This window comes from Heterocephalus glaber, unplaced genomic scaffold, assembly GCF_053883595.1.
Source record: "Heterocephalus glaber isolate CG9 unplaced genomic scaffold, H.glaber_assembly_v1.0 deba00000122, whole genome shotgun sequence".
NCBI classification, from domain to species: Eukaryota; Metazoa; Chordata; class Mammalia; order Rodentia; family Bathyergidae; genus Heterocephalus; species Heterocephalus glaber.
Window position 1 is genome coordinate 22,807,299 of NW_028258138.1, and position 14,848 is coordinate 22,822,146.

The window sequence follows — 14,848 nt, forward strand, 5'->3', positions numbered from 1 at the left end:
TGATATTTTGAAAGATTGAATAAATTAATCTAAAACACGTAGTCTGTACATAATTGTGTAATACTCTTTCAACATTTTCAGTTTCCTTTTAAAATATCTCTTTATACTTATTGTTTTGTGATTCAAGTGATTGTTCTGTCCATTTTGTTTTTTTCCCATGTGAAAAACATATTCTCACAAAAATTTTCCATTTTTAATTGAATAAATTAACAAATTTTGTGACTAAATGTCAAATAACAGATTTAGTAAAGAGCATCCACAAATAAAAATTGCTATGTACAATATGGGTTGATAAAATACAAATTCTCTTGTCATATTGTATATAAAACAAATATGTTCACATTTTAAGTAGTTTTGAAGTGGATCCTCTTAAAGTGCTAAAATACCCTTTAATAAATGAATATGCCAATTCACCAAGAAAATATTTTAGATTTTATTTAATGCATTTGAGTGCCTCCAAAAATCTATTCTGTACCCACAGGAAATTTAGGTAAAATACTTTTGAATAGTAGTCTAATTAATTATGTTTGCTTGCTTGAAGAACAATATTGCATAATCAACATAGGAATAGGAGCTCTGAGTATTCCACAATATTCTGAAAGTATTTTTACAGTTTTCTAACACAGACCCAAGCAATCAACCACAGTATTTGAAGCTTCCTGTATAAACTTTGTGGATCTTTGTGTTATTAATCTTCCCATACTCCAAATGATTCAGTATATTATTTGTATTTGAAATCCATAAATCTAATTCTTTGCTCATGCCAAACTCAAGAAATTATTTTATTATTCATAAAGTTGCCTTTCCTTAAAAGTAAGGTTGTCAAATATCAGATACAGTTTCCTGTTATCTATTACAAGTATTATGTATTACAGTGAGATCTCTGCACCATATATCAATTTAATTTATGAGCTTTAAACTATTTTAATATATACAAAATTATTTAAATGTTGAATTAGTTTTTAACTCATCTTGAGTTCATCTACTTTAATTCAAGATATTTGATAGACTTCTTACTTTAAATACTTGTAGATATTTTAAGCACTTGATATATTAATATTATTAATCATTATTAATATTATTAACATTATTATTTTGATATAGGATATTCAATCGTTTACTACTTTTAATAGCTAACTGCATCAATTTGAGTAAGAAATGCCCAACTAAATTGGATCATCATAGTTTTGAGTGTGTAACACTTACTGAAGATTTGCTAGGATTTACTGGGTGTGAGTGACAGCAACCAATGAGCTGGCAGCCTAAATGGTATGAAAGGGAAATGAAGAAGGAAGGCTCACTTTTACTTCTTTGAAGGAGCTCCAATATTCACCTTCATCTTGGACATCATTTTCTGCCTTCCAGCGCATTCTCTTCAGCTCCAGCACAGACCCTTCAGCTTTCCATTGCAGACCCTCAAGCTCACATGGGACACTACAGTGATCTCCCAACCTTTGACTAGATCCTTTGGATCTCTAGTGCACAGAGAGCCTTTTTGCATTCTCCCACATGTTATTTCGTCTGCAGACATTGTAAGCCAATCTTGTAAATTATATATTTGTATATCTTGCATCAAATCTCTTTCTCTAATAAGTGCTGACTGATATACCACTCACTTAGCACTTCATGTCATTTCATTAAAATTATATGTAATTTTTAGGACCACTCTGGAGTTCTCAAACTTGAATTTTTAATATGTCAAAAATGTGTGAACAAAATTAAATAATATCATGAGAAGTTCTAACCTTTAATATTGATAACTTGTGTATATTGAGAGAACACGAACTACATAATTTTCATTTTCACAGTTAATTATTTTATGATAATACATCGTGTTTGTTGCCTATAGATAACATTTCCATCTTTACATATGCCATTTTTAAATTTTATGGACACTGATTTAATTCCTTTTTTGACAAAGCTGAGTATATCCTTCAACTTTTCATATTTTTCTATGTCTGTTTACCCTATTTACAATATTCTTACCTAGTTTCTGACTTACTCTATATGCTTGCGGAGTAATCTCTGTTGTGGATCAGAATTCAGAAGGACACATACACATGTATGTTCTGATAGTATTTGTAAATAATCTTGCATTTTCTCAAAACTTAATTCATGTACTGAATTACATACTAGAAATTTTGAGTTTAAAATAACGATATTGAGAAAGTGATATCAACATTTGCTTCTTTTTTTCTTGAAGGGTGTGTATTGTCAAATAAATAATACTTAATAATTTTATGAATATTTTCAGATACAATGATTATTGCAATCATGATCATCATCATTCATAAGAGTAGGCAGGAAAAATAAATTCTCAGCCACAAGAAAATTTCATATAAAATACATATGGGTCTGAATTGATTAATATAAATTCTATGATTCCTTAATAGATAAATGAGTATTCTTTATTTCCCATATTCTTTATTTTCCCAAATTAATTTACATTAACAAAATTTTCTGAAAATTGATTTGAAGGCTTTGGAAGTATAGGCTGCATGAGATATGATGTGCAATTCTGTGAAACAAAATAATTGTAGATTTTAAAGGGGGATATTCTATAATATCCAATGTTTTCTGTACCAGAGTAGTTTATTTCACTTTCTTTCTCTCATTAAACAGTATTTCTTTAATCATTAACACCATAAAGTGCCTTTATCATTTACCTTGCTGAGAATGGTAATTTTCAATATGACTTTTGAAAGTTACATCAACCAAAATGTCTTCTAGACACTGTTTATCTAAGTCTATTGTAACTTGTATGCCTACACCTAAAGTGATTGACAGAAATTGAAATCCATATATTTTGAATTATACCCATCAGAACACAAAAGAAAATTATAAAGTAAAATAAACTAACAAATATAAAACAAAGAAATCACAAAATTATTTTGAATGAGGAGTGTTTGAACTAAAGAGTATTACTGTAGAAGAAAAATAGCTTAGCTAAAGTTTGTTGAATTAATATTTAACACAAAATAAGTACATTAAAATAAAATATGATTAAGCCCACCATTTTATGAATTTATTGCTACTATCTTTACCATTTTCAATGGTAGGTAGTACTACCTCAAGGAGAAGCATTAGCTAAAAAATTTACACATCGTTAAAGAAAATAATTAATCAACAAAATATATTGCTTAAATTCCCCATATTGCAAAGTGAAAAAAAAAATAGGAAGAAAATAGCACTCAAATACAAACATCAATAAAATAACTGGGATTAGTTTCAGAATGATTTTTAACTGAGTCAGTTTTTCAAATAACCATAGTAAGAACAACACTGAGTATTTGAAATTATCACTGTAAATTCTGACAGAATTATGTTTTAAGAAAATGGCTTAGTCGTTCAGAAAGTACTGTTACACAGTTTTAAAATTCATTTTAAATTAAAAAAAGAAACATAATCAAACTTTGGATTACAAATAACTTATTCTGCAAGTGTTTGGCAAACAAGCAAACATTTCTAATAAATTTTAACTTGATAAACCAGCAATATCTTACAATACAATGAGTAGGTGATGAACATCACAGGATCACAACTGGTCTCCACCCCCCCGCCCCCCCGTGCTTTGATATACAAGTGCTTTGAATTATGACTGGAAAGAATTATTCACTCAAGTCAAGGTTTTACTGTACAAGCATTTAAATTTTTTTTCTCTTTTGTTATTGACTTTTAAGAGCTTATAATTCTCTATTAATTTTAAACAAATATCTTAGTTTCAATAAAGCTTCTTTGCTGATTTTTAGTTTTGTAGGATTGATGATTAACATATTTTCTAAGCTACTTCAAATTCCACTTTACTTCTAGTCTTAGAATCAGATTAATGGTTCTTCAGTTATCTATCTGCAGAGTAAAACAAATTCTCTCATTTAAGAAGTCTACATGTTGTTGATTGTTATCTTTAAAGCAGCATTTAAAATATCCCTGGATATAATAAAATTACTACTTATATTTAGACAATTACTAGATAAATCTAGGTTTGCTAATATGCTGATAATTTTAAATCAATTTAATGTTTAATATATACATAAGAATTTTGTGAACTATTTTTAATTGTTTAGACATTACATGAAAATATGTTGGAAATTATCAAAATTAAATTTGGTTTTAGTTAAAATTAAATTATTATTTGTATAATTATTTGTCTTTGATTTCAAACTTTCAGATAAACGAACTAAAATGGTTTTAATTTACAAATTCTATTGATAAATCTATTTTAATTATGAGAGAACAGTTTTTGAAAATTGTTCAAAATTACTAATAATTTCACAGTAAAAAGATAATCATATATTACACTAAATACAGTGATGGTAATGAGAACATTGGTTGGACTTGATATTGACTATAAAAATAAACTGCCTAACAGTTTAGATTATATTATATAGTATTTGTTTTTACTAGTACTGGTCTGATATTTCAGTTTAATTAAATTTAAAATTCACTCATATATTCTTTAGAAATAGCTAAAAGTGATTTGACAATATGTCAAAATTCTAACATTTCTTTAAAAACAATAGAGTCATTCTATTTGTTAGAACAGAAGCTGACTTAACTAAATCCTTGCAATCTGGTCTTACATAGTTAATACTCAGTGAAGTTAAATAATAATTAACAATAAATAGAATAAATATTTTTAAACTGTAAATTCCACTAAGAATTTCATTTCACTGAAACAAAAAACAGTTTAACATTGTGAGGTTATGTGAACCAACAGAATTACTAAGTTAATATTTTTTTAATTCATTAAGTTTATCAGTACATTTCAGGTATACAATATGACATTCATCATTGACAATTTATACCTTTAGATGATATATCTTGGTTCTTATTTTTTCTTCATTGCCTTGCACTCCTTTATATCCCTCCCTTCCTCCACATTTACAAAGACTTTGTATCTTTTTTTCCTTTTTTCATATTTATTCCTTTCCCTTCCCCTACCTCTTCCATTTCCCCTTCCCCTTTGGGCCTTATCTTCCTATTTCATATTATATATTATACATTTTGATTCTTATCTAAGCTTTCAGTTTCTCATACCAGAGAAACTAGTGGAACAAGAAGAGACCTAGAATACCAAAAGCAATTCTAAGTTACTCTTGGTTTGGTTTTTTTTTTTGGTACTGGGGATCGAGCTTGGAAACTTGCGCTTGTGAGGCAGGTGACAGAACAACTGAGCTAAATTCTCGACCCTAAGTTATTATTTTTTAAAGAAATGAGGCAAAAGAAAACATGTTTGAAATAATTTTGATTTAACTCTTGATGTTATTAATATTTATGTTTTTGTTACTATTGTTAGTAAAAAAATACATGCTAGGGAAGAAATATCTCACCCAGGCATTAAGATTTCATCAAGTATTCTGTGATGAAACAAGGAAAGAATTCTTAATTTGCTCTCTTAAATGTCATGCATTTTTTATTATGTGATTTTCCCAGTTTCTTAGGAAGAAAAAACAATGGTAGAAATCTCAAATTAATTATTGGTGAAAAAGAATAGATTGTATTCCATTATTTATTCAGTGGCTTTCACTCTTGAAACTTATTACACATTGAAAATATTACCTTATCAATCATCACTCGATGAATACTGAAAACATAACAAGTTTTAAATAATTTCCAAGTACTTCTAATATTTATGATACTCTATTTATAGTTTATAAGGTATAATTTTTGCTGAGTGTTATGCTAGCTTTCACAGAATCAAGACATAAATCTATGTCCCAAGGAAAACTGATTAAATATTACTTTGGTGGTTGAATATAGTTAGGGCAATGGATTTTAAAATATGTGTCTACTCTATGAGATCAAATGGAAGAAGAACAATCAAATATCTTGTAACTCAACAATTAGAAAATATAAGACACTGAAATTTCCACTTTACCAATAAAAATCATGGTTTTTATTCTATCTTAGTTTCCTAAATTTAGGTAACTATTTCAGACCAATAGGGGCTGTTTGTATGTTTTTCTCTTCATATAATTAAGACTACACAACAGTAATTTTGTGCATTTTTCTGATGTTTTCAACTTCAATTTCAATTTTAAAATCATTATAAATTGCAAAATACATACCTCAGATTTTAGCAAACATTATTTTTGTATTAAAATTTCAATTTCCCATACTTATAAGACATATGTCATTCAGTGAATCAATCTGTAATTGGTTGTGAAGTTTTTGATAGATTAATAAAGTCAAGTGAGGATATTTATCAATCTAAATCAGAAAATTACAGACTGATAAAATTTTGAAAGTCACATTAATATGAAATTACAGTTTAGCTTTTCCAAAAGAATGTAAACATTAAGTTAGACTTCCTAAAATATATGCTGAGAGCCCATATTCTTTGGTCCCAAGTCATACATACAAATCAGTCAATTACCAGTAATTTCTTAAAATATTATGCCTACTGAAAAGACTATGTCCATTCAGCTATGTATAATATTTTCAGTTACACTTGCTTGATAATGTATCTGTAATTGTAAAAGCATCAAGAGACGATAAATATATAGTAAAATTTGGTTTTTAACTTTTTTTTGGTATTGTTAAGAATCAAAACCACAGCCTCACACACGCTAAACATGGACTTTCTACTGAGCTACATATACAACCCTGTCATCTTTTCTTAAAATTTCTAAATGGAATTCTTACCAATGATGAAATATTCTTGAGTATTTGAAATAATTTTTAAAAATCTTTTAAGTGTGATACTTTTCTTTAAATATTAATTCTTATTTTCAAAGAATGTTCCTGAAGTTAATACATAAATGGTTGTCTGTTGAAAACAGTATTCTCCATGATTTTCAGCTGTGTGAACTGATGTCTAGAAGGTTTAAGTGATTTTTATTGTAAGCTTACAAATTAGTAAATATATATTATGCCATCTTTGAAGTTTATATAAAAATACAAATTAAAATGTGAAATCTAGATCTAACTAATCCAATTTTCTTTCAACAAGGCTGTTTGATGCTCTCATAACCTTTTCTATATTCCAGGCTACCATTTAGTATATAAAGCAGAAACAGAAAGACTTCAAAGGTAGTTTTTTGAAGACATAATTTTTTTTTTACATGAAGATACTTATACTTGTAGTACAAAAAATAGAGTTCTGGAAGAATTTGCAATTTTGATTACCAGAAATAGACGGAACTGAAAGAAATTCTCATGTAACACTAATGAATAACCAGAGGTGATTTTACCATTCTTGTAAGATTCTTAGGATTTATATTTTCAATATGGGATATTTATCCTAGGCCCTTCACACTGAACTACACCTTGTCCCTAAATTGCTAAGTTGCTCACTCTAGGTTCAGTCTTATAATTCTCCTGCCTCAGTCTCCTATAGAGCTGGGGTTACAAGAGTATACCACCATGTCTAGCCTTGTTAAGAAAATTTGAATTGACCAACAAATATTTATTGACCAACCACTATTGAGTAGCCTTGTGACTAATTTAGGACACTATTAATTTAGTTTACCACATGAAAATTGTTCATTTCTATACACTAGTGTCTTGACAGATATAAAACATGTATTTATTAAGTGAATAAACAAGAATCTGAAACTGAAGGAGTTTAAAATAAAGTTATAGTTTCTGAACCACTGGTAGAGGGTTTAATGCAATCTATTCAAAGGCAAAAAGAAAATACAGTAAAAGTTTAAGAAATAGTTCCAGAGAATAATTTAGTACTTTGATAATTTATTTTGGAGTAAAGGACAATTGTTGCATGTGGTTCAGGCATATTGTTTTTATGTTAAAACAGTGATTGATAAAAGGAGTGTGAAATAAGTAAGTAAGATAAAGTTAAGGAGCAAAATAAAGGATAGACAATAAAAATAGGGCAGTAGATCTTTCTCACATGGGAAGGGGATTAAATGGTAGAGGGAGGGGTGTCCAGGAGGGAAAGGGGAGAAAAAAAGAATTGAAATTGAAATACATTGTGTATACGTACTGTTAATGTCAGGCTGGTGGGTTCTTCTCTCAGCCCAGAAAGAATTACAACGTAGACAGTAAAAAGAGGACTGAGCAAAAGTATTTATTATTTGGTCTATAGACCAAAAGCAGAAAGCAGCATTTATTGTTAAGCAAAGGCAAACAGCCCTAGACAAATAAACTTGTGAGGGGGCCTTAAAAAAGGTTGCTAAAAGACTCTACAGTCCAGGATTTTTATACACAAAAATGACTACATTCCAGCCAAGTTGAGATTAATCTATGAGGTTAGAAGCAGGAAAGTTTGACTTAAAATTGGCCCTGTAGGAATTTGGGTTATAAAGCAGGTCTTTAGATGGGTGTGGTTATCATGTTGCTGGATAAGAAAATCTTGCATTCCATTTTTTTTTTTTCTTCCCTTTACTCTTTCAGTTTCTCATACCAGAGAAAATATTTGGTGTTTACACATGTGTCCTATTTATTTCACTTAAAAGTATGCCCTCAATGTGCATCCATTTAGCTATAAATGTCTCTAGTTTCTCATTCTTCACCAGTGAGGCCTGTTTGTTGGGGCTTTGGTGCCCCAGCCTTGCTGTTATCATTCCCTGAACAATCCAACTCCCTCTTTGGCTTGGCCCTTCCCTGGCTGCCTGTCCCACTGTGGTACAACCTTTGCCAGACACTTCCTACACTCCAGACCCCTGATGGGCCAGTGTCACTGAGAAATCTTCTCACCCTCCCACAGGGCCCTGCTTCTCCTCAACATTCTGGGCTACAGACACTGACTGTTTACATTACTGTTGGGAAGCCTCTTGTTAGGTTTGGAAAATAACACCCAAGCCTTAGAAAACCAGACCTAAGCCCAAGCATGGAGGTCTATGGTTCATTCTCTCCAAGTTTCTTGTTATCTCCTTGCCTCATGTACCAACTCCCCACAAGGAGTCTAATCATTATGTACTGCAAACATGTACTAATAAAAAATCAAAACTTTAAAAAAGAGGACATTAGTCTGAGATTCTGTATTTTGTGTTTGTATGCAGGAAACTACAATTTGCTAAGAAACAGAATCCTAATTTAGAAATATGATGGTGTAGCAACCAAGCAAGGTTTAAGCAATCACAGGTGAACTTCAGTCAATCATAGAAATGAATTAACCAGACTATACCAAAACAAAGCAAATGCCAAGATTTTGCCAATCAGATGACTTCTTTATTGTCTCACTGCTTACCCTACTGGATGGAGCTGTCCGTACTGCCTCTATTCTGAGTGCTACCTAATTCATAAATCATTCTTTGCTCGGATAAATGAACTCTGCTAAATTTCGTTTGTCTAAAGCTTTCCTTTTAACTATGCTTGGCAAATCTGTATGCATGAAGGTTCTCTCATTTCTTAATTTAAGAAATAGTATTTGATGTGAAATAATTAAATATTGTAACAATGGTAAATATCTAATATTGCATTGATTTTGGCATTAGAAGAAGTTTGAAAATCAAGTCTGTGTATATATTCATATCAGTGCTGGAGCTCTTCACTTAATAAAATTTTGTGTTGCAAAATAATTTCAGAGTTCTACAAAACTATATGAGAAAATGTATTTTATATATAAATAACTCAATATTACACCTTAGAATGTCAAAGTTTTCCACTTTTGTCATCTTACTTTACAGTCTCTTTGTTGGTCTGAGTTTTAATGTTTCTAAGAAACAAGTTGAACTGAGTCTCATTGCTGGATGTTTAATCAATAGTGATTTAATTTTACTTTTTTTTAACTGACAGAAAAGCAGTTAAAAAAAGAAATTGCATTTCTGTGCAAGGTTGCATTCTAAGAGTTATGGATTTTATGTTTTCAAAACCTATTATGAGTTAATTTTAAATTTCTACTGTAACATATATTTAATAAAGAACAAATGGAAGCAAAATATTAAGTCATAAAGTTGTTTTTCTACATTTAATATTTCCTAAAACAGCATTCTCCTACAAAATTTTCCAATAATCAAAATAGTCTGTTTGTGCTGTGTTGTGTGGTAACCAATACAAGTCTAGGGCTACTACTATTCACAGCTAACTCCGACATTATAATACTAAAACACAAAATTCCATTGTATAGTATATTGCTTAAATTGTTAAGAAAATTATGCATAATATTTGCAAAGATACTCAAGATTTTGATATGTTGATACTATGATGCTATATTTTTACTGCACTATCGTGCAACTCTTTAAGTTTTGAAGTAAGAAGTACATATGTAAACCTTCCCAGTTGTAGGGCTGGTTATTGGATTCTCTGTCCTTATGAATATACTCAGGCATGATGTTTGTTCACTGAGAAAAACAGAAATACAAGCATGAATTTTATTTATTTTTTACAGTCAAAAATATGTTTATTGGAATGTTTTTAGTTATAATCAAAGGCAAAAACATTTAGTTTTTGTTACACCCATAAACATGTGGAAACTGCTTACAGAGCAAATGTATTATGAAAAGAATGACATCCTTGTAAACACTTGTGAAATGGTTATGGATCTCCTTTAACATATGAATGATTTGGTTCTCCACATAGGCTTTCGGACACCGAGCCTGACCCTCATCTTGATGCAATGATGCAAGAAGTTATGCCACTAAAATATTAGTATGAAATACTGTCATTCAGTGTTTGACTATATACACAAATAATGAACTGACAAGCATCTAGTTTCAAATTAGATCCTTGGAATACAGCAAAATAGCTATCTTTGCTTTATACAATAAGTACATTTTGTTGGAAGGGAAGAAGATAATTGGACATTCTCAATGCTCCAATTTGAAGTGATACTTGCTTCTTAGTTTCTTGAGAAAGAAGTTTTGAAAGTTATATACATGGGTTTCATTTAAATTACACAGCAACCTTTTATTATTATTTTCCCAGAACTTGTTTAATGAGGAGCTCTGTCATCAGATCAAGTATGATATTTCACAACTATAAGAATTATGATCACTAGCAAAAGGAAAACAGCAACCAAAGCCATGATGGCTTTTATTTTGCATCCGCACCACCACATTTGCCTTCGAAGCTGTTTGAATCTGTTGCTAAAAGCAGTTGCATTATCCGATAAGCTTTCTGATTTGTCCTGTAATTCATCTAGTCTCTCCCCTCTTTCAATTACCTTTGTAATATTTTCTTTCATGACATCAATAACTTCATCCACCTGATTCTGAACATGGTTAATTTTATCATTTCTAGGTCCAAATCTTGGTCCAGATGGTCTCCTTAGAAAAAAGTCTTCTTCATCTGAATCATCTTCCAAAAGACTTCTCCTTTCACATCCCACAGAACCAGTGACGTCATCATCATTTAGGTGGCGCTTGAATTTGGGAGGAATACTTTTTACTCCTGCAGTACTTCTCTAGTTCCCACTAAAGCATTCACCACCTGAGGCTTCTGGGAGCTCCAGGCAGCTCTCTCAGGCAGCCTGAGGCGGACAGGCAGCCAGGGAAAGGAGCGGGGAGCAGCGGAAGACCGGAGAGCGGACAGGAGGGGCATAGCGGGCGCGCACCTGGCTATGGCCGCTGCGCAGGAGCTGCGCCCCCGCTCCACAAGTATGAATTTTAAATAAACCCTCTAAAAGTAAAATCAGTGGTTATTAAACACGTATCATTAAGTGTTAAACTTTGTGTAAATGTAAAATGTAACTAATAAATTTTGCATGTCTAATGTAGGACTAAAATTATTATTCTCAGATTGTGCTGCCCATAATGCCTAGTCTCATTAAAATATGTTATTCTCACTATATTTTATGTCTATACAGCCTGATGTAAATATTAACGCTTGAAAGTAGAGTTAACTATATCTGTCCTCTTGTTAGCAAACATTTATCTAGAAAGTGAAGGTATTTCTACCACCTTATTTCGGTTCCAAAACACTTTATTTTGTTCAAGTATTTTGAGAGGAGTTAATTCTCACATTTCTAAGTTAGCAATTTACATGTGCTGATGACTTCCTATCACAAGCATTTATTTTAAGCAGACCAAATTACTCAATCCAGCTGCTTAGAGTGATCAATTTGACTCATCTTTCCACTTCTCTTTGCTTCTATTGGCACAACTTTAAAATTTCATAATTTCCTTTTCACAGTAGAATAACAACATTGCTCTTTCTCTTAATGCCTTTCAGTTGAAGGCAGATATATATTAGATAACACTGAGATTGGTCCATCTGTTCTTATCTCTTTTATATCCATTGCCTACTCACCATTGATAACATAAATATAATTATCATACAACTTAGTCAGTAACAGAAGCAAATTAGCTTTTTATACCAACAATCTTTTCAGCTTTACAGTGGCTTTTGGAAAGCCATAATAAACTGTATCTTTTTATGATCATATTTAATGTGTTTTGGTTCAACTTTTCCATATTATCTTTCTCATAACTTTGCTACACGAAGTATTCTGAGTCAGAAGTAGAATTATATTTAATTTTCTACACATACTACTCCAATCCAGAACTTTTACTTGCAGTGGCATAGAACACTTTTGCATTGAATCAATACCTGGACTACATATATAGTATCATCATGACTTTCAAAGTGAGATTTAGTTGTGCTCAAATGTAATAAATCAAAGAACTGAGTATTATTTCCTCTCTAATTTTTAAACCATTGGCAGAAAGCTGGCTTCCAGTTTGATTAACCAGGATTGCTTTCAACTTAGAATTTTGAAACTAGCAAATGTTTTTTAATGTAGACTATGCTTAATGATACTGTACTAAAATTAATCTTTTTATAACTTATCAATACATTGACATACACTTAAAATACATACACTACTTTACTTAAAATAAAACTTTGGAAAATATATTGCATCAAAATAATACATTAGAAAAAGACAAACATATGAGATACATTCAAAAATTAGAAAAGTAATTAAGTCAATAGATGCTAACATTAAATCTATATTTGATCATTTTGAGAAAGAAATAAATACAATAAAATTAGAAAGAAATATTATATACAGGAAAGACAACTCAATCCATACTTATTAATATATAACTATAATTCTATGCCAAGCCACTGGCTTCTTTTTACCTTTCATAAAAATGTCCATAAAAGCAATTTGACCAATTCCTCACTTAAACTCTAATTACAATCAATACCAGAGACAGGATTATCCTTTCAAAATGTGCCATATATATTTGATTTTTCATAAGTGACATTTTGTCTTATTCAGAAAAATGATAGTTCTCATTACTTAAACATTTATGAATAATTTTGTTAAGGTACACTTTAATCTTTTATTTTTTCCTTGTTTTTATTCACACTACCTGAGCCCCATTACCAATTTTCCATAGAAATTCCTAATTATCTACATGGTTAATCTTTTCATTTTGCACTCTGCTTTAATGTTTTAGAATTATAAAAGGACTTTCTGGATAATCCTTAGTACTACATCCTTTCCAATTCATAACTCATTTGTTTTACACTGCATTCTACTTTATTTTTGATATCATTTTACCACTTTTCATCCTTGGTAATTTTCTTCCTTTCTAGTTAAAATGGTGCCTCCATGAAATTACTGCTCTTGTTTTATTTTTATATTTCCTTAGCTACAAATATGTAACAACACTAAGTGTTGAATAAATAATATGAGGGATATATTTTTATATATGATTTAAAATAAAATAAATATGACTATAGGATGTTTCAAATAAATTTTAAGGGCTCTAATGCTTGGATATAAAGGAATAGATGTAAAAACTCAATGTACTTGACTCATACATCTAATAGCAAATTTCCATTGCATTCACCAGATTCTCTTTACCTCTGTATATTGAGGACATGTATCTCCTAGAATATGACATGAGCAAGGAAATAAAAGTATTGTGAGATATATTGTGAATCACTTTCAGAGGTTTGAAGTGTAGCCATGTGTGTTTGTGTGTGTGCATGCGTGTATAACTATCCAAAGGAAAAATAGTTTTATTATTGTAGATAATTTGGAATAAATCTTGAGGGTTTTCAGTTAATATCCAGATAGTAGAGCATCAGCTTGCAAAACTCTGAATAGGAAAACAAAGAGATACCTGAGCCATGGACACAAAGGAGAAAGTATTAGGAAAGTGTGGAGTATTTAACAAGGGTTAAAATCTACTGAAAAGTCAAATAATTCAGAGTTGAAAAATCTGTAAATTAATGACACAAAGTTTATATTCAGAAGAATGAGACAAGATTTAGAGGGGAGTGAAGAACAGAGCTAGAAGTTAAATACAATCTATTAATAAAAATTGATATTAAAAAGAGTTAGACTACATTATAATCTATGAATTATAATCTATGAATCAATCCACATATTTTGTGTTGAGATTTAAAAAATAAATGAGAATGTGCATTTGTAGGACAGACTTTGGATGTATTGGAGATGTAGGTAAATAGTGCGAAGAAATACACCCTGGCTAGCAAGAAAGACAGTACTTACTCTTAAGAAAGAAAGATAATTAAGTAGTTTATATTTTTCATTGATGGAATGGCATGGCACTACAATGTAAACATACATGTTTATATTTATGTATAATATATATCAAACCCTTGATAGATGAATGAATAGTAAGAGAAATAGTTTTTAATGTCTAGCACTGTGATAAAAAATGGTCACCACTATTTCAATTACTTCAGAGAGACTACTTCACTTGGGATAAGGCCATATGTATTTCTAATATGTACAGCATTCAGAAAGATTAGAGATGAAGAGTATTATTAGATAGGGAGAATCTCCATGGTAACAAGTAGATTAAGAGGTTGAAAGAGCAACACACTCAGGAAACAACAAGAATTTACACACAATTTTGAAGTTTATCGTACTGAGAAGTGTTGGCATAAACTTTTAGACATAATGCATTGTAAATAAAGTCTCAAGACTCTATTGAAATTTAATGAATGCCAGTCAAAGTTGTCT

At 30.4% G+C, this 14,848-nt stretch overlaps 2 protein-coding genes across 2 annotated transcripts in view; both read right to left on the reverse strand.

Annotated features, from left to right (window-relative positions):
* Positions 1–1,370, reverse strand: part of LOC101696336 (ADP-ribosylation factor-like protein 5A) — a 64,396-nt gene extending 63,026 nt beyond the window's left edge. The window contains exon 1 of the mRNA XM_004842568.1: positions 1,302–1,370. Within this exon, the coding sequence (XP_004842625.1) occupies positions 1,302–1,370 (69 nt within the window). The remainder of the gene's footprint in view (positions 1–1,301) is intronic.
* A 9,451-nt stretch (positions 1,371–10,821) lies between these two features.
* Positions 10,822–13,421, reverse strand: LOC101726472 (vesicle-associated membrane protein 4). Its single transcript, XM_087207459.1, has 3 exons — positions 13,412–13,421; positions 11,420–11,520; positions 10,822–11,305 (listed from the first exon to the last, which is right to left on the reverse strand). Exons 1-3 carry the CDS (start codon positions 13,419–13,421, stop codon positions 10,859–10,861), a joined length of 558 nt encoding a protein of 185 aa, XP_087063585.1. The 3' UTR covers positions 10,822–10,858.
* Positions 13,422–14,848: the final 1,427 nt, after the last annotated feature.

Bases quoted from the DNA above. Each gene is read 5' to 3' on its own strand.
- LOC101726472 (XM_087207459.1), bottom strand. The intron at 11,306-11,419 runs GTCTTCCGCTGC...AGTGGGAACTAG, and splicing joins CCCCTCCTGTCCGCTCTCCG to AGAAGTACTGCAGGAGTAAA.